The sequence below is a fragment of the Malaclemys terrapin genome, chromosome 1, assembly GCF_027887155.1.
Source record: "Malaclemys terrapin pileata isolate rMalTer1 chromosome 1, rMalTer1.hap1, whole genome shotgun sequence".
Lineage (NCBI taxonomy): Eukaryota > Metazoa > Chordata > Testudines > Emydidae > Malaclemys > Malaclemys terrapin.
In genome coordinates this window covers 82,825,931-82,851,861 of record NC_071505.1, presented here as the reverse complement: position 1 = coordinate 82,851,861, position 25,931 = coordinate 82,825,931, and the positions used below count along the sequence as shown (strand labels likewise).

Genomic DNA, 25,931 nt, shown 5'->3' with positions numbered 1-25,931 from the left:
AATTCGATTTAACGCTGCTAAAGTCGACCTAAACTCGTAGTGTAGACCAGGCCTCAGGCATCTATCCCAAGATACTACTCAACACCCTGATATGCTATGTCCAAGAACAAACACAGTAGAAGAAAATACAAAATATAAGTTGATTATTCAGAAAATGCATTACTGAAAACAAGCTAAAAGCCTTTGGTTTTATGTCAGAAAGCCTAATTTAAAAAGGAAGATGTGCAGATACTTAAGACTTACAGATTATGGTATCTGCAGGTTGTAAAATAGTATGCAAGTATAAATGGCTTTCTCTGTTTAAGCCTTCATAATGAAATAAGAACTTCTTACAGAGCATGTAGTTTCAACAGCTCCAGGAAGAGGTGAAACTATACCACATGTACAATTCTGTACAAAGAACATTGTGACTTAACACCTTATAGTATGAGGTCAGAAAGGCGAAGTATAAAACTGTGTCCAGCAGGGTACTGAGAAGTATAAAAACAGAGCCTGAGAGATCTTATTCTGCCTAGGCAAGAATGATGCCATCAAAGATAGAGCTGTCCAAGACTGAAATCTGCAATGAACACAGGAAACAGAATGCAAAAGAACCACTGAAAACAAAGGAAATTCCTGATTGCTCTTGGTCCAAGACTGGTGCAGATCTAGTTGATTTAACCAGGAAAGAACTAACAAGCTTCTTGAGACAAGAACAACCCTGACTCATTTGGAAATAAGGATCAGTCTCTTACCAGCACTCCTGTATTACTGGTGAAAACCACTCAAATGTCTGAAAGCTGTGGTGTGACTGAGGTGTAAATAGTATTGCATCATAATACGTTTAGGTAAATGACAATGCAAGCTGCTTAAAGTAACAGGATGCAAACAAACATATTTGCCTTGGGAGTTATTGAATATTTAGATGTGATAGAATAGGGATATAGAGGATTCCCTGGGCTTGTTTTCCTGCTGATACATAAAGAACTACTTAACAGAAAAAAAATTCACTAAATTTGAAAGCAAACAATGTTGCTGCAACAGCAGATTCAAGTGACATACAAAATAAGCCTGCAACAATCTCTTCCACTTGCTGTCTTTAGTATGTCGTACCAGACAAGGAGGAACCAGATAGGCTTAGTGCTGGTATTTTCCCCAGTTTCCTAGTTTAACTGCTTTATTCACTCAGGGTATTTCTGATTTCAGTTACATTGAACCTAATATACACGCAGTATTGTAGGCATAGTCTTATGAGCTTCTTGGGGTAGGTAGGCACCATGTGGCCTATGTGTTTGTAGAGTACCTGGCACAATGATCCTGATTGGGGCCTCTGGCAGCTACCACAACGCAAATGATAAATATGATTACAACATGAACTGGTAAATATGATTACAATGACACATTATATTGTATACAATGGTATACATATAAGTGCATCATGAGTTTTGATTCCCCTCCGCCCCCACAAAGCCTTGCACACCTTCCGGGTGCATACTGGATGGGTAGATGGATAGGGGATCTCTATGAGTTGCCAGCTCCCTCTGCAGTTTGTTTCAATGCTATACAAAATAATAGGTTTGGGGTATCTTCTGTGTAGGTTTTATGGGAAACTCATCTCACAATTCTGCCCCCTTGGGGGTTTTTAACCAGAGGGACACACACAGAGACAAACAGAAACAAAGAGACAGACACACACTCACCCAAAGACCCAGGCACACCCATGGACAGACACCCCCAGTGCCCCACACACACCCAGTTTCACAGACAGACACAGACTAGCCGGCACAGACCCCCCCCCCACGCGGAGGACCAGACACAGGCAGGACAAGGCAACAGGCTGAACGATCCCCCAAGGCCCCTCCCCACGGCGGGGGCGCTCGCTGAGCCGGCTCCCATTGGGCGCCGCGGGGCAGGCGGAGCCCGTCGCCAGGGCCGGGCAGGCGGGGGGGCCCGGCGGGACTGGGGCCGGGCTCCCAGCGGCGCTGACGTTGTCCAGCGGCCGCGGGAGGCCGCGCAGGCGGGCGCACAAGATGGCGGCGGCTGGCGGTGACCTCGGGCGCGGAGCTCGGCTCGGCTGAGCTTCCCCACGCGGGGCGCAGGCGGCGGGCGGCAGGGCCGGGCTCCCAGCCCAGGTGGGTGAGAGCCGCCCCCGGGGCCGGGCGGGGGTCACCTTCCCGGGGCACCCGTCCCGCGCTGGGGGCGAGGAGCTGGCCGGGATTTGGCGCTTCTGGAGGGACAGCGGGGTGCGAGCTTCTCCCTCCCCAGGAGAGGAGCCGCCCCCCGCGGGGGGAGCCCCTCGCCACCTGGCAGCTGTTCCTCATGGGGCGACCCTGGCTCTGTCCACTTCCCCCCGGCCGTTGTAGGCTCGGGATAAAGTCGGTGCCGGGTGAGGTCCCGGGGGACCCGCTCCCCTCTCGGGCGCTGCAACTCCGCGCGGGGTGGGGGGGAAGGATGCTGCTGCCGGGAGAGCTCTGCCCGCCTCTGACCTGGGGAGCCTCCCGGGACACGGCCAAGGGCTTGTTAGTAAAACAACCCCCACTTCTGTCTCGCTCGGTGCTGCGAGCTCTGGGCCGGGCGCTGAGCTCTCCCAGGGCAGCTAAATGCCAACTCGTTGCCGCGAAGGCCGGCTGTGTGTGTGTGGTGGGGGGGAGGGTTGCACAGATTTTGTGATTACTGAAAAGTCAGGTTCATGGTAGCCGTAAAGGTAAGGCCGACACGCTGCCAGTCTCTAAAATAGTCCTTCCTTTTTTCCAAGGCAAAATGCACCGCGCTCGTGTAGAAGGTCCCTTTAGTTACCGAGCTTGTCTCCAAGCCGTCACGTTTCTGGGTCTAATGCGTTCGTGTATAGGGGGGCTTTGTGGAACAAGCAGCCAAGTGCAACCTTCAGGCCTCACACTTGAATTCTTTTGTTACGCCTGAGTAACTGACATCGTTAGGGCTGGAAACCCCTTTGCTAAGGCCCTGGATGCTGAGTTTCATTTGAGAGAGTTTTAAAAAGTACCTTTGTGGGGGAGGGAATCTCAAAGAATATTGTGAACTTGTAAATTTGCTAATGAGTCAGCCAGGAACTGCAATTAAATGCAAATAAGCAAGAAACAATACAATGGTGTAAAATGGTTCACAAAGCAAATCTGTTGTTTCTGGTGAATCCTAACGTTTTCTTTATGTTCAATCTGAACAATCAATTAACAATCACTATGTTGCAAAAAGGTTTCTTCATTACTTACCTCACTGAGTGGAACCACATCACTTTTTTGATATGACACAAGAACAGTCAGTGAAATACTGCTGCTCTTGCCTCAAGTATTGTGTGCGCTAATTTGGTCTGATTGACTTTTCTTTATTATAGTAGCACGCAAAGCCCCCATCGGGACTGGGACTAGGTTCTGTAGAAACATTAAGGTACTTATCAGAATAATCACATGTGTAATTGCTGCTTTTAATTTATCATTGGAACAGTCAAGTTTGTACATCTGTTCCTATTTGCTATGAAGTGTATCCAAACTCATTAGAGACACTAAACTCTTCTGTAAAAAACAGGTTCTTGTTCTGATTTAAACACTTGTTCACCATGAAGTCTCTGTAACTGAAGTAATTTTACAACTATTTGCGAAAAGTAGGCATCTTTTGCCCACATGTCTGTAATGTTTGGCTGTTCCAGTGTCGCTGACATAATAGAGAACTACACTAGCGTTTATTCAGTTGCATCACTTCTGGAAAACAGTACAAACTTCCTAGCAGGCAAAAAACCTTAAGGATTGATAACTAGTTGCTAAATCCAGATCTGACTGGGTGCAGAATAACTAGGAAATGGGGACACCATGACCAGTGTAATAGGTTGCTTTGATGTCAATGGGAAAATGCTTCCAATAGTTTTTTTAAATATTACTATTTAGCATAACAAAATTAAGGCTTAGGTTCTGCAAAAAGTTATGCTTGTGCATGTTTTTTGGATTTGGATAAAGTGGAAACCAGTTCAGTGAATTCTGTCAATCAGTTTAGGACCCAAAGTGTTAAAGGGACACTTGAAAAATTCATAGAGTTCACTTCCTTACGTGCTCAGTAACAGATTATTGCAACTGATATTTTAAAATCTAATGCCAGTATTTTATTCTTGCATTCCACTTGGCTTGGACAAAACAAATCAATGGAGTCAGTTGTTGGTTTCACTTTCACTATGTTAGTGCTATCAGGTTCAGATTTTAGTGACTGGGGAAGTGTTTGTTTTGTTTTTTTAACTTGAATTTAAAAGACTGAGTAAAGAGTTTTTTGGCTTTAAAAAGACAATTTTTAACCAAATGTAAATTTTAGACCAAATTTGACTGCCCTTTTAATTACAAATCTTTTCATCTCTCCTAGTAGTAGGACTAAATAAAATTTTAAATAGAAATTGTTTTATAATGCAAAGCTTTATTTTATCAATGTTAAAGGCAATACTTCTGAACTTTTATTAGTGAAGAAAATATGAGTCCTTGATACACTCACTTTTCTGCCAGTGAAACTCAGGGAAGAGAAGGTTCTATAGAGTTGAATTCTCCCACAAGTTTTAGCTAAACACTTTTTGGTTGGCTGACTGTGTTGCCATTATCTCCTCTGTTACTTTGCTCATTCCTTCTGCTCAGTTCTAAGTGCTAATGGCAAAAGGGAGAATTTGGTCTCTGAAGTGCCGGTCAACTAATTAACATTTCTTCTTCCCCATGCACAGAGAGCTGAGTGCTGAGGGAGGACAACAGGGCAAGACACTACCCACAAGGAGATACTAAATAACTTGGTTTTAGGGAATTTAAACTTGTAAAGTTTAATGGCACAAGTAGGCTGCTTCATCCTCCCTGCTCTAGCTACTAGAGAAGAGAGTTGCAGGCTCTAGCAGAGGTCTGTTCTGTGATTCTATTAGTCTTTCTAATCCATCTTTCCAGTTCAAGATTTTTCCCTTAGGTACTTAGTGTTTTGCCCACCCTTGACATAAGTGTCTTAAGTTATGTGACTTCCATTGTTTGTTTCTACTTGAGACTATTCTACAGACTAATAGATAAAATTATAAGGAAGTGGCTCCTGATATTGTCTTCCCATTCTTGATTTCATCCCATGTGTTATCCTAAATACACCTCTACCCCGATGTAATGCGACCAGATATAACACAGCACTCCGGTGGATCAAAGCAAGTTCGATATAACGCAGTAAGATTTTTTTGGCTCCCAAGGACAGTGTTATATCGGGGTAGAGGTGTAATTTAAATGCTATACAAGTATTTATTTATTTATTTATTTTGAAAAAAAACTTGCTTAGCTCCAAGCTATACGTACTAGACAACACTTCAAGTCTTTCCTTATAAACAAATCCACTCAGTGCATTAACAGTTTTGTTTTTTCTTCTGAGTTCCCTCAGTGCTGTACAAAAGTGTACTTTTGGCTCCTGTTTGTCTTTATGCCCATATGGCAATTTTAAAGCAATGTCACCTTAAGCTTGCATAGTCCCATTCTATTAATCTACATTAGGGATCGGCAATCTTTGGCACGCAGCCCATCAGGGAAATCTGCTGGCAGGTCGGGACGGTTTATTTACCAGCAGCATCCCCAGGTTCGGCTGACTTCAGCTCCCACTGGCTGCGGTTTGCCGTTCCAGGCCAATGGGGGCTGCGGGAAGCGGTGCAGGCCAAGAGATGTGCTGGCCACCACTTCCTCCAGCCCCCATTGGCCTGGAACGGCAAACCGCGGGCAGTGGGAGCTGCGATTGGCCGAGACTGCAGACGCTGCAGGTAAACAAACTGTTCTGACCCGCCAGAGGATTTCCCTGAAGGGCTGCGTGCCAAAGGTTGAGGATCCCTGCTCTACATATTAAAGGTTTGATCACACTGGCCTTAATTACCCAAGAAATCGCTCTGAAGTCAGTGTAACTACTTGTGCCCTCAATTCAGCATGTGCTTAACTTTAAGCATGAATAGTCCCATTGAAGACTATTCATGAGATTAAAGTACATACTGAAGTATCTTGCTCAATTGAGGTCTGGGTAGGAATGGCACAATTAAGCTTTAGTTATATAAAGTATTTTTAGTGAATGTTCTGGTGTTATATTTGGTAGTTATATTTATAGCAGCTGTAATAATAATCTGAACAACTCTGTTCCTCTCTAGTCTCTCTCCTGGCTTCCCAGCAGGTAGGTGAGCTAGCGGAAACCAGACAAGTTTCCATGACAGATTCTTTGAAATCAATGTGTTCCCATGGACCATTTTGCTTTCCAAAGGAAAATGCTATTGTCAGACTTCCCAGCCAGCTCTAATATTAAAGAGAAGACAAAATCACTTCCCCATGTAAACGTTGTTGTCTAACCAACATACTGTATCGTAACCAAAATCAGCAACCCCTCATTGTTCTGACCCATATCAAGGAGTCTCCAATTCCCATCAATTCCTTCTGATTGATAAGAGCTTTGGGGGCTGTGGTGTCTGGCTGCCCAGCCAAGTGTCATTCTCAGACCAGACATAGGGAAGTCTGACCTTAAGTGTTCTTCCTCTATCCAATGGGAACACTCCCTGCTGGCTTGTGAAGCTTTGGGAAGGAGACCTGTGGGAGCATGCATGGGCATACAGCGTTCAGTAGTCTGTAAAAGCACCTGTATGTAGTACTTATTTTCAAAGCATGTATAGTAACTAATTCTTACAATATCCTTAAGTAGGTATTTTCCTTAATTATTATTAATATTTGACCTGCTATAACTTCATAAAATAAACATAAGAATTTCATCAGTATGCAACTGATTTTTAAAATCCCTCATTTTCATACACGTATCCCATTGCATCAGGTGTGCACCCTATAGAAAAGAATAGTGGTGCATCTCTGATGATGTTTCTAGCTTTAAGGATTAAATTCTTCAGTTTGAAAATCATAATAAAAAGTTTCTTCCAAAAGTTTCTTCTAAATATTTAGACTTTACTATGCAGGTGTTATCAATAAGTTTACTTATATTTAAGATATAAATAATCTGCTTGTCAAGCAGGTAGGTTAAGTAATGAGAACAGACAGCAACTGTTATGGTTATATTTAGTTACCTAACTGCCCTGTAGCAAAATCCTGCTCTTTGGTAAATACTACAGTAATTTTATAATTAAACCAAAGAAAACTAAGCTGCTATGTGTTGTAGTTCTGTGTAAAAGCTCTTTAGGTAGAAACTCTGTAAAACAAAAACTAAATTTACTGGAAATCGTGCAGTTGCAATGTTACATATGAATGATTGCCAGCATAGTGTAAGAGTATGACTGAGTGGCAGTAGTGTTGTGTGCCATTAGTTGAACTTTATTATACAATATTGACATAAAATAAGTGCAACACACTTGGTAAAGCATGCCTTTCAGACTGGGGGGAGTAGAGGAAGAATGGGATTAGCTGTCTTTATTATTGCACATGAAATATCTAGTCTTATGGATATTTAACTTCCCTGTACATAGATAGTATTGACTCTAAGCACTTGTATGGAAATTAAAATGAAAATTTGTCTCAGAATTATACGTTACCAAAATATGAATACTGACTTTCAAATTTTACTATCTAATCACTAAGGTTAATGGGTTATCTTGTAGCATTTTTCATTAGTTATCTCATGAGGAATTAAGGTGAACTGAATGTTTGAGTTAAATACAAAGAACTATTTCCAATCGTAAATCACTAAGCCCTGAGAGAGAGGATGGTCAGTGATGACACTAGCTGGAGACCTGGATACAATCTCCTGCTCTGCCACAAGCATCCTATGTGTCCTTGGGCAAGTCTCTGTCTCAGTTCCCAATCTGTAAAACGAGGAGAATACTACTTCTCTATCACCAGGGTGTTGAGAGGATAAATAAATGTACAAACATTAATTGCTTTCAAATAGTCTAATTATTCTAAAATAGTCTAGCTTTCAGCAGGAGTAATAGTGTCAATATAGATGCAGACAAAATGAAGTGATTCAGCTAGTCTTCATTAGTGTCCAACAGCCCAGCAATGTCTTCAGACTCTCTGAATGTACTCTCAGGATACGCTGCTTCTGGCATGTGATCTGGTAATTATGGAATAGGTAGCCTGAATGCATTGCAACTGAAACTGTAGGTCAGCACTAGTACGGCTACAGGGCAAAACAAACTGAATCAGGATGATTAGCATGTGGCGGCATCAAATCATTTGTGCTTAAATCGTTTCAGCACCATTGGTTCATCTGCAGACTTTTTCTGTGGTGTTTAATTAAAAAAAAAAAAAAGCCAAACCAAATACATATGTCGTCTTATTTAGATGTTAGTGTCAGCTTCTAAACTATTCAATAGTTTTATTTTGCTAACTAAACATTAATATTTAAAGAACCATATTCACACTGTCAAATGTTAAAAAAACAAAGAGTAATGTGGCCTTGTTCAGTTAAAAATGGGTAAAGAAAAGGATTTTGTTTAGATTTTATGTGTAAATAAGCTGCTTTCATAAGCAGTTGCCACTTCTTACCCCCTTCATTCACTGATGTCATTTAACATTTGCTATGATATCATAAACATTGGATTGCCTAATGGACATTAGAATGGATTGGCCTGATTAGAAATGAATTTCTGTTTGAACATACCAAAGTAATCTGCAAAAATGGAAGAAGAGTTCTTATAATTTGAGTAGGAGTCCAAATTTGTTGGTTCTGTTCCAGCTCTATCGTTGTTAATATCTCTGTATCTCAGTTGATCACTTGCAAAATGTTTACCTCTGTACCTCTAGTGTGTTGTGAGGCTTTGGCCTAGTCCACACTAGAAATTTGTACTAGCACATTCCTTTTTTGGCACAGCCTGGCATGCATCCACATTTAATGCTTGAAAAGTGCTTAGGGATTCTCAGATAAGTACACATAGATACAAGACTTAGAGAAGTTAATTTGCTGAGTGATATTAGTATCTAGCCCTTTTTGTTAGTGGCATCCTGGGCACCAGCACTTGAGTTCAAATTTAAGGTATTGACTTGCTTCTTTGTGAAGGATGGGAACAGAATAAAGGGGAGGGAAGGAGTCCTCCCATTTGTCAATCTTCTAACTTAGGGCTTGCCTGCATGCTATCTTGAACTGATTTAGTTAAACCAGTGCAAACCCCTATGTGGACAAGCTTAAAACTGGTTTAAAACTGGATATATCTATTTACAGGGACAAGCTAAAACAATACAAGCCAGATTTAAGTTCATTTAAGCATCCAGGCACAATTGCCCTTATTGGAAATCGGTTTAAAAGGACATCTTTAGTTAAACTGGTGCAACTTTATGTTTTGATCAGGACTCTACAATTAGGTTCTCATGGGACAGGACAGGAGAGGAGGTACAGTAGTACTAAGCTTGCTTATTCTGGGGGAGGTCACCAGCTAGTTATGTAATATGCCACAATGACCCTAGAAACTGAAGTCTATTTTATCTATCAAATAGAGACTAGCGAGGTCAGTGATGGTGTAAACTTCTGTTCACTATAGGCTTGTCGAAACACAGTAAGCTAAACTGGTGTTAGATGAAAGGTGCGATTCTAAACCGATATAGCTAAACTGGTAAAACTTTTCTGTGTGGACATTCTTGTTAATTTAAAACTTGTCAGTTTAGCTTGCCCTGTAAATTTACTAATGTAAGCTAAACCAATATATGCCAGGTTTGAACAGATAGGTGTTCATACAGAGTTACACTGGTTTAACAAAAACAATTTAGAATAACACCTTTAATTAAACCAGCGCAACAGGCTTATGTTATCAACATGCCTCAGCCTGGATACAGAAGGTACTAGTGGCATGAGTAGTTCAGTCTTCATGCCCATTCAGTCACGAACCTTTCTGCTAAAACTTGTAACAAGATTGTTGATTGTGACTCTGATTACAGAATAGTACATCAGTATCATTTAAAACTAAACCAAATAATTTTATTGCCAAGGATGTATTAACTTACTTTTGACTTACACTATATGTGAAGCTGAACTTTTTTTTTCCCCTTTAGTTTGCAGGTCAGAATGTCATGGACAGAAAATAGTTTGGATAACGTGTTTCTCTAGTATTTCTCCAGTATTTCAGTATTAATAATGGATAAGTGTAAGCACATAGGGCGACTACGGCTAGCCCAAGATCATTCCATCCTGAACCCTCAAAAATGGCATTGCGTGGACTGCAATACTACAGAATCTGTCTGGGCATGCCTTAGCTGTTCGCATGTTGCATGTGGAAGATACATTGAAGAGCATGCACTAAAGCACTTTCAGGAAAGTAGTCATTCAGTGGCATTGGAAGTGAATGAGCTGTATGTTTTCTGTTACCTTTGTGATGACTATGTTCTTAATGATAATGCAACTGGTGACTTAAAACTATTGCGAAGTACATTAAGTGCAATCAAGAGTCAAAACTATGACTGCACTACCCGTAGTGGCAGGACTTTGCGATCTATGGGTACGAGTGATGACTCTTACCTTTCACACAATGGTGCCCAAGCCTTGCTTCGAAATGAAGACCGCATGTTCACGGCTCTGTGGCACAGAAGGCGTGCATTAATGGGCAAAGTGTTCAGATCATGGTTTGAGCTAACACCTAGTGGGAAAAGGATTTTGGAAGAAGAGAGGCGCCAGGAGGAGGCAGAGGAAAGAAGGGACAAAGCTAGGAAAAGAAGACAAGAGCGAAAGCGTCAGTTGAAAGTAGAGATGGAAAAAATGCCTCCAAGGAAGAGTTCTCGTTTACAAAATCAAAATAAAATATCCTCAAAAGTATCACCCTATGTACAAAAATTACCACAAAATTTGTCCTCTCCTGCAGAGCTGAAAGTAACTTCTACCTCAGATGAAGTAAGATTGAAAAAAATTGGTGATTCTCCAATTAAGCGAAGGCCTACAGTGACTCCTGGTGTAACCGGACTGAGAAACTTGGGAAATACATGCTATATGAACTCTATTCTGCAAGTATTGAGTCATTTGCTTATTTTTCGGGAATGTTTTCTAAAGCTTGATCTGAACCAAACTCAAGAGTTGCTGGCAACAGCAGCCAATGAAAAAACAAGATCCTCTACTAAGCACCCTCCAATTACTGGTTCTGCATTTTGTGTCAATGAGACCCAAGTGAAGGTAAAAGGATCATCTTCTATTAGACGACCTAGTTTATCATCTGGACTAAGTGGAGGGGCATCAAAAAGTAGAAATATGGAGCTTATTCAGCCCAGGGAGCCAAGCTCAAAGCACATTTCTCTGTGTCATGAGCTACATACTCTGTTCCAAGTTATGTGGTCTGGCAAGTGGGCATTGGTGTCTCCTTTTGCCATGCTCCATTCTGTGTGGAGACTAATCCCAGCCTTCCGAGGTTATGCCCAACAAGATGCTCAGGAATTCCTCTGTGAACTTTTGGATAAAGTACAGCAGGAACTGGAGACAACTGGGACCAGATACCCAGCTCTCATCCCCACTTCTCAAAGGAAACTTATCAAACAGGTTCTGAATGTGGTCAATACCATTTTTCATGGACAGCTTTTAAGTCAGGTATGTCTTATGATTTAAAAAAACCCTCTTAATATTTACAAATCACTGACAGGAGACTAGGCAGTGATGTACAATACACATTTAAGGGATTAAAGAGTTGAGGGGAAAAGAGTAGGACTACTTAGTTGAGATGGTGAATAAAAAGGGATATGAGAGGTTTATAAAATGATAGACTAAAGATGATCATTTGAGAACTCCTAATTACCCTCTCAGTGAAAGGAATTGCCTGATTTAAAAACTAAAAAGTAAACTTCAATGATAAGTTGAAATATTTTTACATCATATTAAATTGTAGAACCCACTCCTACAACATATTATTGAGACAAGGAGTCTAATCCTCTTTTTAAATCTTAAACCCTTACTATCTAGTTACTTTAGGGATATGGAATATGTAACTTATACATAAGGACATAGGTCAGCCACTAACTGGTGGAGTTGGTAAGAAACCTCTCTGATGGGCATATTGGTTCATAATTGTCTACTATAGATATTTTACACTTCACTCTGCAGTGTCTGGTTGGCCACAGGTGGAGAAAGGATACTACACTAGATAAGTTCTTGGTCTGGTGAGGTATGACAATTCCTGTTTTCTTATGACTGGTGCCAATTTGGAAAATTTGTTCTATTGTAGTAAATGGGTTGAACATGCTCTGGAAACTCCTTAATACAGAGGTGATTGCAAGTATGGATTCTACACACAGGAGGGGATGCTGATTATATATAGTCCCTTCCTCTTCTCCTTCCTCCCTCCCCTTCCCCCTCCTCCCCCGGTCACTGTGAGCATAGTTATATATGTGTGTAAGTACTTGTAGCGGTATAGCTTAATTCCCATAAGTGAAGGTAAATAAGCTACACTATTATATGGCATCTTTATAACAGGGTTGCACTGGTATAACATCGGGTTTAAAAAAAATCACACCCTTTAACAAAATAGTAATACTAATGCAGTACTAATACAAAAACTGAAGACCTGGCATTAGGTCTGTTACAGGAAAACATGTTCAATATATAATCATTTTTACTTGCAAGGTTGAGACTTGCTTTGGATTACGAACCTCCTTGCAGGTGCCATTTGGTGGTATAATTTTCAGGGTTCTGCAGAGGGTAGACAGCAGCAAAATCTTAAACAGTACCATTACTGCCTTTTCCTGTATAAAGAAGGCCAGTGGCAAGAGAACATTCACAGCCTCCTGCATTGGGGAAGAGAATAGCAAAATCTTTACTGAACAGGAGGTACATATGATGAAAAATCCCATCACAATGATGTAGATTTTTATCCCCTTGGGCAGAGGAAAAAAAACGAAATGGGGCTCAAGCGAAAACTTGAATGGTGGAATTGTTTACTACTTTGAGCATCATTACAAAATAGCTTGTTTTAATGTACTTTTGATTGAAGTCTGATCAATTCACCCTATACAAAATATATGGTTAGTAAACATGTCTGTTTATAAATGTGTACATGAACTTTGGGTTTCTACTTCTAACACATCTCTGTACTATTCCCCACTTACTAAGATTTCATGTGTCCTCAGTTAGACAAGTGCCTGACAGAGTTGGCATAACTGGATATTTGAACAGTTGAGGCTGAGAACATGAAGACAGCACATGAAAAAAGGGTGGTAACAAAGCATCACACATAGTACTAGAGATAAGCATGTACAAAGTAATTTGGAAAACGAGTACTCTTCACCTTTTGTGTTTGTATATCTTGCCAAATCTCAACCAAAAAAAAAAAAACCGCTCTAACCTATTTTGGTGTTTATTTCTGAACATCTGGGTTCAAAACCTGTTGCACTACCTAGCTGTCAGCCATTCAAAAAAAACAAACCAAAGTGGAACAAAACAAAGGACTTTACAGGAAAGCCAGTGTACCATGATAAATAGCCAGTTACTATTACACTCCTGCTCCTGAAGTGTGAGGTTACATCTGCCTTAGCACTTAGCACGTAGCTTTGTATTCTGTAGTCATTTTGTTGAATTTAGTAGCAACAGAACATGCCTGGCAGTTGAGATTGCTCAACTGTCATCTAATTTAGACTTCCTAATTTCTAGGAAATGTAACAAATTTTGTGTTGCTTGAAAGTCAATTTTTAGCTTTGCCACTTCCTTTCTTTAAGCCCATATTAATTAAATGTTTAATATTTGATAGCTGGGGAGAGGTGGGATATAGACCACCTTTGGGGGATTTTAACATTTAACTAACGAGTTTTGGGAGCTTTTAAAGCAGCTTGTCACTTCAGTAAAAGAAATTCTAAAATATATTGGTCTTGGTGTACTGCAAAGGTTGTTGTGAGTTGTTGACCATAAACTAGCAGTTGCTACAGAGGACATGGTGTAGAAAGCCCCTAGTAGTAAGTGAACTGCAGCTACAACACAGTTGAACCAGCTTCAAGGAGAAAGATTGTATCTTGTGTAGTGGTAAAACATGAACTAGCCCTAGCATCCTTGGGTTTGGAGGTATCCTTAGATTTGAGTGGACTCACTGATCCCCATTCCTCTTCCCCATGAAACCTTCAGTACGAGAATCGTCCAATTCCATGCCAGATGGAACCAAGTTTCTGGAGCTGACGGTGGTGTCCTCCAAGGAAAGGGTCTAATTGTGAGAACCCTTTGTCTTCTGCTGTTCCGCAACCACAGAATTTGGTGGCAGAATCTAAGCTTTCCTTTTAGAAAAAACAAAACCACCTAGTCTTCTGGTGTGAAAGGGTCAAAAGCAAATTGATATATTGTTTGTAAAACCATCTGAAACAATAGCTCTAAGATATGTGAACTGAAATAGTCATCTGAATTGGGGTTTCAATTCTGAAACCTAATTATAAATCAAATTTCAAAAGTAATCTTCCACACTAGAGGACCTTTTGATAGTGTCAGAACATGTTTGTGAGTTCTATCGTTTTAACTGAAGGAATGTGTGAAGAGGTATACTTGACTCTCTCTGAAAGTGATCCCTTATCCAAAATTAATAATTGAAACTCCATTGCTATTAACAAAATGTTAAGTCTAACTAAAAATCCCTTATCCTCTCAATTGCTCCACTTTCACTCTTGATTCTTGTTACATTTCACCAATTTACCAGTGATGGTGGTCTCCCAATCTAGGTGGGACTTTAATTTCTAATGTAAGAAACATGCAGAAAAAAAGCCATGCTGAAACTTTTTCAGGCCTCCTTATAAGCATAAAAGGGCACAAACCTACCCCCCCCCCCCCATTTGCAAATCACCTTTAAAGGACGTGTGACCACTTCCCACAAGAAAATGAATGTTGCTAAGTATGACTGGGTGAACTGGCACATGTTACAAAACAATTAAATGTTAAATCTTACCTAATGCTTCTAAGTAATTCTGAATTGTGAAATCTGATTTTATAACTGAAAGTTAAATCAGAGAAATACAGCAAGTTTAAAATTATTTGTGATAAGCACTTTTTTAAGTACAGGAAAAATAATTATTTATAAACCTGCTCCAAATGAGAAATATCATAACCTTAAAAGAGGCTGTTTTGTGAGTATTCCACTGCATTTGAATTTCAGAGACCTTATGCGAAGCTTTTCACTTGACATCCTAGTACAACAAGAGGAAGATGTATATCCTTTGGCTCCTCTTACAACAAAATTGTAATTGAGTGCCTTTTTTCTTAAGCCAAATTTACCAATATTTATCATTGATTAAAATTATTTTAGAATTCAATGAAAAACTAGTTGTAGTTAGTATTACTTTGCTTCTGCTAGATCCGTGTTTCACTTACCAAATATGATACCAGCAGGAATTAGAACTTTAGATGTCTCTGTATGGAAATTTTTTTTTAAAAATGAGAAACTTCAGTGTAGGTTTTCATGTTTATTATGGTAGTGCCTAAGGACCAATCATTAATGGGGCTCCATTGTTATGTGCTGTACAAATAGAGAGTAGTAAACAGTCTGTGCCCCCAAAGAGTTTACAATCTAAACAGACACGAAAGGAGTATAACACACACGCAGCGTGAACAATGTTGAAATGTTTTAAGTACCGTGCTATGAATTTAAGGGGAGAACTTAGCAGGAGGGAGGGAAGATGGCTAGCATACAGTCTTGCCTATGGAAATCAGAGTTTTATGATAGCCTGGATTGGATGTGTCATGTCACAAAATAGCAGGACTTGAGATAGACAGCAAGAGTGTTTATGCTCATACTATATTAGCCTGTACCACTCCACACATTAATTTCTACCTCTTGGTGTGAGTCTGTGGGCTTTTTTTTAGGGGAGGGGGTGTCTACCGATTCTCAAAAATATCTCCTGTCAACTTTCCAGCTAGGTGTATTTCTCCATTAGGTGACATTTAACTTAATCTATAAATAGTAATTGAATCACGGCTGCTTGCTACTTCTGTGGAGTTTGCTTGTTTGCTAGCAGCATGCAGCTGGGGCAGCAGACAGCAATCCACCTTGCAACCTTTTTTTAAAAAAGTTAATTTAATGTGTGAAAGATGCAGGTGTGAGATCCCTGCAGCCATGTTCTGAATGAACTGAACAAGTTCAGCATGGGCAGCAATAGGGCAGGATTCTGTACACTGGCTGATCTCTGGCAGTCTTTTCCTCTTCCCATTCCCCCAAAATAAAACGTTGTAGCCCCATCAAAGATTACCCTTATTTTTTTTATATTTAAAGTTTGCGTAGTCACTTGTGTGCTCTCATAGCATTAAACCCAACAATGAAAGCAAAGAGGAGGAGTGACTGTGTTGCTGTGAAGGAGACCAGGACATCCACCGTCAAGCTCTGCCCTTCTTCTCATCTGTTGCACAGAGCAGGGGGAAATGGATCTTTGATCAACTTGTCCCACAGCAGTGTGGTAACAGCTTGCTTTCCTCTACTATAGCTAGATTTAATGGTATTCTTGAGGTGGCTGCCTGTCAGAATAAGGCTGCTTTTCTAAGGGGCTGCCATATCCATCTTAAATCTAGTGGCCGAATCTGGCGATTTCATGTCAGTACATTCTACACATTAAAATTCATTTATGTGGAAAAGGATTGCAAGGCCAATTGTGTGCTTTCCACAAGCAAACTCCTCAGACATAGCAAGCAGCCTTTGATTCAACTGCCACTCTAGATGTCATCTCTGCCTCATCGCTTTTTTCAGACTGGTCTTCATCTCCTCATAGGTAAAATGGCTTTTTTTTCCCAGCCACTCACAATTGGTTATTTATATGTAATATCCTTGTTTTGAGATATGATTGAATGTTCAGGGTGGAGCCAGTGCAACAGGAATTCCCAGACTATGTAATAGGGAAACATTGTCACGTGCTCACTTTGCCTGACATTCACTAAACTGTAATCTCACTTGTCACTCTGGATCGGCTATCCATGTATGTAAATTAATGTAAAAACTGTAACAAACATTTTCTACAATACATCTTTGTTAATTTTTCCTTACTATATTCTAGTTATATATTTTAAAAGTCAAAACTCTTAATAGTGCAATAAAACATGACACACTGCTGCCACTAACCAAACCCTTACCTTAGGGGTTCTCAAAGTGGGGGTTGGGACCCCTCAGGGGGTTGCGAGCTGTCAACCTCCACCCCAAACCCCGCTTGCCTCCAGCATTTATAATGTTTAAATATATAAAAAAGTGTGTTTAGTTTATTAGGGGGGTCGCACTCAGAGGCTTGCTGTGTGAAAGGGGTCACCAGTAAAAAAGTTTGAGACCCACTGCCTTACCTGGAGTAAAATCTCATGCCCTTTGCTATCATGCATACTCATCACCTATATTATAAAATTATACTATTTCTCTCAATAAAATATCCAGATATACTGCTGAGCGATATCAGAAAGAGGTAAATATACTTGTCAGATGTTATTCTATTTCTTCAGTTTTTAAACTCCCCCACAGTGATTAACTTAGTTACAACAACATTGCATGTAATTACGTTGGTCCCAGGATATTAGAGACACAAGGTGGATGAGGTAATATCTTTTATTGGACTAACTTCTGTTGGCGAGAGATAAGCTTTCGACCTTACTCAGAGTTGAAAAGTCAAGCCTGGGAGCTTAAATTGATAACTTTGTTAGACACTGGATTTATGGCTTATTGCAACAATCTGTAACCCACCAACAGCCCTTTGGGCCCTGTGTGTTCTCTCTCTTCTCTCCACCTCCCCCCCCCCCCCCCCCGACAGGAGTGGAGGGATGTTAAGGGGCCACTTCACCTTGAATGGTCCCTCGAAATATGGATTAACTAGCTATGCTAAACAATCTGTTCACATTTTGTATTTAGTAGTGACACTTCAGGTTAGTTTTCCAGAGCTGAAGAGCTCTGTGTGAGCTCCAAACCTTGTCTGTCTCTCTCCAATAGAAGTTGGTCCAATAAATCTATTACCTCACCCACCTTGTCTTTCTAACTTAATGATACACTCTTCAGTAAACTACATACTGTTGAAAAACTGTTACTCACTGGCTGTGCATTTGTGCCATATATTTGCACTCTAACACATGAAACCTACACAGGAGAAAAAAAATTAATGTCATGGGTATATTGTGGAGCTATGTTAACTCCACCGTTAAGGTTCTGATCCTACAAATTGATCTGTACACGTGAACCCTTATACTTACGTGATGTCCCATTGAAGTCAGTGCAGCTCTGCATCAGTACAGGAACTGGCCTGCACGGATCAGATTCACTCAGTTTATAAGAAGAGCCTATGGAATGAAGAACTGCTTACATACAAGGACTTTGAATAGAAAGGTTTCTACACAGAATGACTCACTCAGACAGGTTGCTTCAGTTGAGCTGTGCTTCTGCTGGGTCAGGATTGGTACTAGAACAGTACAGGACTCATTGTCCTCTGCAGAACAACTTAAAAACTGGGCACAGATGGACAGGAAAACATGCTGAATTTAAAACTCCAAAACTTGCAAAAATTGCTTGCATTCTTACTCTTATTTGTGCATCTCATCCAGAGCCCACAACTTTACCTTGTGCATTCATTTTCAGTAAATCCTTCAAATAATACATCAATTAAATAAGCATTTACTCCAACAAACACCAGTTTGTATAGCAGAAGTTTATTAGTCTATATTTATGCTGTAATTATGCTCAAAGACAAAAATAATCACCTAAACTGTGGTCAGGGCTAGACTCTGATTCCTTTTTCATTCTGAATTACTGATAGTTTATGGATTTAGACCAGGGGGTTCTCACAACAACATTTTTGGTGACCTCAGAATGCGGCCACCACCTCTTGCTTATGTCCACTCTGACAAATTTTCCTAAAATACTTTAACAACTTCAAGAAAAACAAATATGTACATATACATGTCCAAATCATTGTAATTTATTTATGTAGGGTTTTTTTGCAGACTCAATAATAAAAATAATGGACAATTGTATTTTGGTGTCCCCAGTCCCTGCTGTCTCCCCTGGCCCTCCATCATCTTCCTGGGCTCACCATCACCCTCCTGGGCCTGCTGCCTCCCCCACCCCCATTGCCCCGAGCTCCCTTCCGTAGCCTTGCACCCCAGGCTCACGCTGCTCCTTGGCTCTTGATCATCGCCTGGCTGAAATCCAGAGCCGGACCCTGTGGGGGTGGAAGGGAGACTGAAGCCTGCTCCTGAAGTCCCATGGCTGCTGGGTGGGGGAGGGGAGTGCTGAAGCCCACCCCCCCAGAGCCCCTTGGTGCTGCAGGGAGGGATTGCTGCTTTTCCCCCTCCCCCATCTCTGCCCAGGAGGCTGTCATGGCTGCATTTGAGAAATGCTGCTTTAGACATTGGCAGACTTTGGCATTTATGAAGTGTATAGCTGAATGAGCTCCAGCCAGAGTAATTTAAAATGTAAATTTCCTCACTCTCCATGCCACAAAGAATAAAATTTTCTTTTCTAAGAACAAAATGGTTATGGGTTTTTTGGACATTAAAGCTGCTGGGAACCTTCTATGCTCTACGCTATGCACCCAAAAAAAAAAAAAAAAAAAAAAAAAAAAAAATCAAATACACGTGAGCTGGCTAACACATAGCTCAGCCACTTATTACTGGATACTAGTCCATGTTTTGTATTTGCTCTAAAGAATGCTACACATGAAATAGCTGATTTCAGGAGGAATGGCAGTGTAATTTGTCTGTTATATTATTCTAGTTCTTTTTAAAAAATCAACAGCTTTTTAGGACCCTTCCTTTCCATTAAATATCTATCAAGTGAATTATATTTTCCTTGATGCCTTATCTTCCATTTTCCTAGGCAAATTCTCATTTCAGTTCACTGTATTTTTATTATTGCTAATCTATCTTAGCGGCTGTCCTTTTTCCTTTAGTGTGACAGGTGGTTATACTTACTGAAAGGAAAAAAAAAAAAAAATCTTTTACCTGTTAAATTGAAGAAGCATGTCTACCAATCCCGGCCTTCCCTACAAGACTTCTAAAATAAGAAGAATGTGATTTAAATAAAAAAAACTATTTTCCTTTCAATAAAACTATATATTAATATATAATTCATGTTAGTTATTGCTTGTAAATATTTGTCTAGAAAGAAATCTCAGGGACTGTTCTTCCTTCTCTTGAGCAATCCCAGACAGATCATTTTGAAACTACTTCTAGTTCACAGAAGAGAAAGATATCAAACACCTTAGTGTAAAACAGTGGTGGACATGCTGCTTCAGAGAAAAGTTAACAGGTAATTTTTTTGTTTCTAGTTAAAATATTTCTTCTACTGTATACATTTGCATCTGTGATCCGAATTCACATACTGTTCTCAGAGCTACATTAAGACACGTGTAGAGAAGCAGGTTTTTGGATGTTAGAGACTAACTTAATATTTTGCTTAACAGGTTACATGTCTTGCGTGTGACAATAAATCAAATACTATAGAATCGTTCTGGGATCTGTCGCTGGAATTTCCTGAGAGGTATCATTGCAATGGGAAGGAGATGGCTTCTCAGTATCCATGCCTGCTGACAGAAATGTTGGCCAAGTTTACAGAGACGGAAGCTTTAGAAGGAAAGATATATGCGTGTGATCAGTGCAACAGTGAGTAAAGGCAGTATGTACTCATGCATATGTTCTCCACATAAAATATAAATTAATATAGGCATTAAAAGTGTAAGAAAAGGAAAACAGCACTTAAAAGGAAAGCAAGACAAATTAAAAAAAAATCTGTCATAAGTAAAGCATAAGACTGTTTGTTTCTTTAATTGTGAAAGGATATAGTATAGAAAAATCGCTCTTCTAATTAAATGCATCAAAAGTAGGCTTGAAAGTGGGTTGAGGAGCTCAGATTAGGTCATCATACCAACTACTGTTTTTCATTAGAAGGTAGTCTCCAAGAAGAGATGAAAGAAACCTGTTGAAATAAGTCGACACTTTATTAAATTAACAGACTGTCCGCACTTGCTCCTGATGAAAATAGATGAAGTATTTGTATATTTTCCAACATTCAGATGAATAATCCAGATAAAAATAGAGGCAAAAAGGAGGCATTTTGCATGCCCAATAATCATAAAATAATCCTTGCCAAATGGATTCCAAAATGCTTTCTTATTAAACTGACGATATAGTCATATATTCAGTAGTCCTTGTTACATTATCTAAATACTCTAAATCACGGGGTCAGTAAATCTTAAAATGAAACATAAGCATATTTGACAATGAATTTTCAAGCTGTATTCAAGGGTTTTTTTTGTTAGTGGTAGGTTTTTTAAATTTAGCACTTATTTCATTGTGTGTGTTTGGTCACAGCAAAACGTAGGAAATTTTCTTCCAAACCAGTTATACTTACAGAAGCCCAGAAACAGCTTATGGTGTGTCGACTACCTCAAGTTCTGAGACTACACCTTAAACGGTTCAGGTAAGCAGTGCTATAAGCAACTTAGAAATGTTGCAAACTCTCTTTGAATAGTATATTCCTCCTTGTTCCAGTAGTCACTAATTCTCTGGGCTCATTCAGTGGGTGAACAAAATCAGTTTTTGAGAAATCCCTCTAAATTGTCTTCCTTGACAATCTCCACAAGCTCAATAGTATAAGGAAAAACAATTTCTGGAAACGCATTTCTTCCTGGTAAATAAAATATTGTTAGAATGCATCTCACAGGCAGAGAAGTGAGATTTTTATTCCTGCTACTTCCCAATAACAGAAGTCGGGAGAATTAAAAACCTATCCTGAATCTTGAACACTTATGCAGTTTGAGACAAAAGAATCAATTTTCTCTATTTGAAAAAGACTTTTGTGGATACCTGTATGTACAGAGAAAAAAATCTGTCTCATGAAGTATCTCTGCTATCTTGAGAAAACAACAGCCTACAGTTCATTGTTTTGAGTTGTGGACAAACAGTACCATGCGACTTTACTAAATATGTTGAGAGATCATAGCAACCAACTTTATTTAAAATAGAGGATTGCGCTAGTGACTAGTGCACAGTCTGAGGTTTGCATGCAACCCACCAGGGTGATTGTATAACCTGCAGCTTTACTAGCATTTTTTAACACCCCCCTATCTAAATCTGGTAACGTGTACTAACATGAGCAGCCAGGGAGAAGAGATTGCACCTGAACGTGATCTTAGTCCAGCCAGAGGGACAGAGTGACTCCTGAATGAGGAGATAAATGAGAGTGGGAACCAGCCCCTGGGGTGATCTGTTTTCACTTTTAATGTATAGAGTCAAATCTGTAATAAAGAAGTCTCTGCAGCTTCTGCATCATTCTTGTGATTTTAAATATTTTTTGATAATTATATCCAGTGTCTTTTCAGCTTGGATGACTAGTGAGCACACGAGAGCAGGCAAATGTGAGGAGGAATATTTTGGAGGCTAAGAGCAGCAGCAGATAGTGTAGGTGAAAAGCCATATATAAAAGATTTTTCCCTATGAACATTGACATGTAGGGGAAGTGAAAGAGGAGATTAGTTAAGAGGGAGCTTTTGAGGGATATAAATTAGCAAACATTTAGTACAGAAGCACTAGCAGGTCAGACGGTTTAGTAGCTCAGAATTCTAACCGTGCAGAATTTATATGTGCATAGATTCACTGAAATAAACTATTAAACTACCTTCAGAAAACACCAATCAACTGAATAATATTCACATTTTCTTTTAATTTTTATATTTTTCCAGGTGGTCAGGACGCAATCATCGTGAGAAGATTGGAGTACATGTTAGCTTTGATCAGATATTAAATATGGAGCCTTATTGCTGCCGGGAATCCCTAAAGTCCCTCTTACCTGATTGCTTTATCTATGACTTGTCTGCTGTGATTATGCATCATGGGAAAGGATTTGGTTCAGGGCACTACACTGCCTTCTGCTATAATTCAGAAGGAGGTATGGACAAGCAATTTAAATTAGAAATGTTGTTTTTGTTACCCAGAAGCTGCACTTCTGGTTCCTTAGCTGAATCAAATGTAGCCACAAACAGGATCCTTACTTTCTTAAAATAAAATGGACCAAGATTTTACTAACCAGACTAACCAGTGCCAAAAGAATTATAACAATATAGGTGGTCAATAAAAACTTAAAGCTAATAGTTTCAATTTATGAGAATTTTTTTCCCTGATGATTAGACAAATATAATCAGGTTGGTGTATACAGCAGAAACATTCCTTATAAAATATGTGATAGACAATTGTTTCTCTGTAAAACTAAGTGTTTTATCTTTTCATTTTGGGTGAATAAATTAGTGAATGTTTGTGGTTTTGTGTTTTTAACAAACGGTAGCAGACACTTGTTATCTGTAAAGTACAAGTATTTTACATAAATATTTTGGTTATTTTACAATGGTCTTACTTCATTTTAGGATTCTGGGCACACTGCAATGATTCCATACTCAACATATGCACTATGGAAGAAGTATGCAAGGCTCAAGCCTACATCTTGTTTTACAGCCAGCGAGTTACTCAGGCAAACGGACACTGTAGAATATCATTTCCGAGCTCACCATCTGAAAACCAGCAGTGTACTGAATTTGTCGACTGTTCAAGTGAAAACAGTAGCAGCTAATCCAAAGCCAATTTACTGTGTACAGTAAAAGTTTGACTTGTCAACTTATGCGTATTTTTAAAGAGAAAATGCAAGTATAAATTGTATTTTTTTTACTTGTGAATCAATGTACATTATGTTTATACACTTTTGTATTAGCTAAAGTAAGCACTCTTAAGTGTTAGTATAAATTTATATTGATAGTAGGTAACTTTCAAAGTACCTAGAATTGTTTTACTACTTTTAAAAAAAAATTTCCCTTTGAATTTTTAATTCTTACCTCAGGCTGTTTTTCAGCTCTGTTTTTATATTTTGATAATCTGATTTGGTTTAGAAAAAAATATTCTCAATGGACAGCTGATGTCTGTATAATTTTTGTTAACTTTCTACATGTGTAAATTTTTATAGTATAATTTTATAGCATATATTGATTCTGTCTGTGGGAATCAGTCTTATTCTTCACAGAATATGAAGGTGCACTAACAAAGAAAGCATCTATTAAATGTCAAGTAATAACAGAACTTTTCTTCATTGGGGTAGGGATTTTTTTCCTGGATGTCCTTCAAGTGATAGATAAGAAGCTAGGCTCAGATCTACAAAACTGCTACTGAACCCTGTAGATGCCCATGTTTCAGCCTTTGAACATTCATACAGGTGTGTCCATGTGCTGCCTAAGCCCCAGAGCAATTCACAAACTAAGAATGAGGGGCATTTGGCTGCCTAAATTGCATGGTCAGAGGCCACCTACCAGATTCAAAAATGGGGGGGGAGAGGGGAGGGAGAGAAGGTGGTAGTGCCCACCTTATAACTTGTAACCTAGGGGATAGAGCACTTGTGAGATGGGAGAGACCCAGGCTCAGTCCTCCGTTCTGCCTGAGGAGAAGGAATATGAACAGGGAGTTCACTACCTTCCAACTGCTTTAACCACAGAGCTGTGGGATTATGGGATGGAGCCACTCCCTCATTCTCTCCGGTTATTGTTCCACTATGTGTAAATAAGGAAAGAATGACTGGGGCAGGAGGACTGGACTGGACCCACAGTCTCCCAGCTCGATGCCCTAACTCCTGGTCTACAACCTCATTCCCATTCTCAGTGGCTGATCCAGCCAATGATTGTTCCACTGTGGATAAATATTGGCAGAGAGGGAGGGAATTGAACTTGGGTTGCTCACATCCCAGACAAACGCCCTAACCACCTAAAACTTTAAGGTAGCTACCACCAGCAGCAGCGGTTGTGTGTGGAGTGAGGCAGGCACCTAACTCATTTCCCTCAAGAAGTTGCTTAGGCACCTAAGCCAACTGCCTCCAGGCAGCAAGTTCCCCTTTGTGGATTGCAAAGCAGTGCCTATTTAAGAGGAGAGGGGCTTAGTATACACCCATCTGGTCAGCAGCTCCCAGGGACTAGCTCCCTATCTACCCTGCTGGCTTTTGTGGATCTGTGTTATGACTTTCTAGGTACCTAACCCTTAGGCATTGTAATGCTCAGCATTGCCACAGCCAAGTGCCTTTGTGGCTCCCACCCTTAGTCACTATTTTCCCACAGTGGGAAAATGGAGATGGAGCTATACTGAAAGGAAAAAAATATATAGTGTTTTATTTGTGAAGTGTCCAGAGGAAAACAATAGTATATGTGCTTAGTTACACGTCAATGTATTAGTGATAGAAAAATTTAATAGAACAGAAATGATGGCTAGGAGATAAAACATGAAGGTTACCTATTTTACATGCACCCTTTTACAAGTGAGATGCTAACCTAAAGTTTTAGTTGGGTTGCTAAACTATGGGGGAAATTCCTTAGCTACCAAAAAGATCTATCTTGCCAAACAGTGTACAAAGATACTGAAAAAAGTGAGCCTAGTTCCTTGGAAAGGTAGCATTCCTTCAGTAATCTCTAGCACACATGAATAAAGCACCATAATTAACTAAGCAAAACAGGTTGCATAAAACACAACTAGAGAATATTTAAATGTGGATGTGCTGTAGGAGCTACACCTGCCATACTTACTCCTCCATTATTTCTAAACTAGTATTAACAGAGAATTCACCTCTTCCTCATTGCCTAAAAAACAGAACATTTCCCCACCAATTGTAGCTAATGCCAAAATTGTAATGATTAGTTTAAGTTGGTGTGAAGTATTTTTTTTTCATAAAAACATATGCAAATTACCTCAGCTCTTGGAAAATTATACCTCAATAAAACACTGTGTGGACTAACATTTTTTTTACTAGGGTTAGTTCCTTATCTCCTTGATTGATATTCTAACATGTTGCTATTATAAAATAGTTCTTTATCTTCAAAAAACATACAAAACATGTAGAAAGTTACTCTTTATTACAATATCTTGAATATGAATCTATAGATTAGGCCTTAGTGCAATATTTCATGTTTTTTCACTCTATAGTCCCTTATCTGGAAATAGTTAACTGCTTACAAGTTTTACACTGATCTTTCAGGGGCTACAGCTGATACTTTTGATGTAAGAGTTTTATACTGCTATTTACCACTGAAGTAACTGAGCATCTTCCACATAAAATTGATTGTTATAGAGTC

The 25,931-nt window shown here is 39.6% G+C and overlaps 1 protein-coding gene across 2 annotated transcripts; it reads left to right on the top strand.

Moving 5' to 3' along the window:
* Positions 1 to 1,965: 1,965 nt before the first annotated feature.
* USP44 (ubiquitin specific peptidase 44) lies at positions 1,966 to 25,931 on the top strand. Of its 2 annotated transcripts, none has more exons than XM_054028376.1 (6): positions 1,966 to 2,111; positions 9,939 to 11,454; positions 20,244 to 20,442; positions 21,181 to 21,259; positions 22,521 to 22,726; positions 23,199 to 25,931. In XM_054028376.1, exons 2-6 carry the CDS (start codon positions 10,021 to 10,023, stop codon positions 23,399 to 23,401), a joined length of 2,121 nt encoding a protein of 706 aa, XP_053884351.1. In that variant the 5' UTR covers positions 1,966 to 2,111; positions 9,939 to 10,020; the 3' UTR covers positions 23,402 to 25,931. The 2 variants fall into 2 exon arrangements, with proteins under 2 accessions (XP_053884351.1, XP_053884342.1); XM_054028367.1 differs by having other exon boundaries at positions 21,151 to 21,259.

Coding starts and splice junctions, on each gene's coding strand:
- USP44 (XM_054028367.1), top strand. CDS start 10,021: ATGGATAAGTGTAAGCACATAGGGCGACTACGGCTAGCCCAAGATCAT. Junction 20,443..21,150: donor TGCGTGTGATCAGTGCAACA/GTGAGTAAAGGC, acceptor GTTTGGTCACAG/CAAAACGTAGGAAATTTTCT. Junction 22,727..23,198: donor CTGCTATAATTCAGAAGGAG/GTATGGACAAGC, acceptor ACTTCATTTTAG/GATTCTGGGCACACTGCAAT.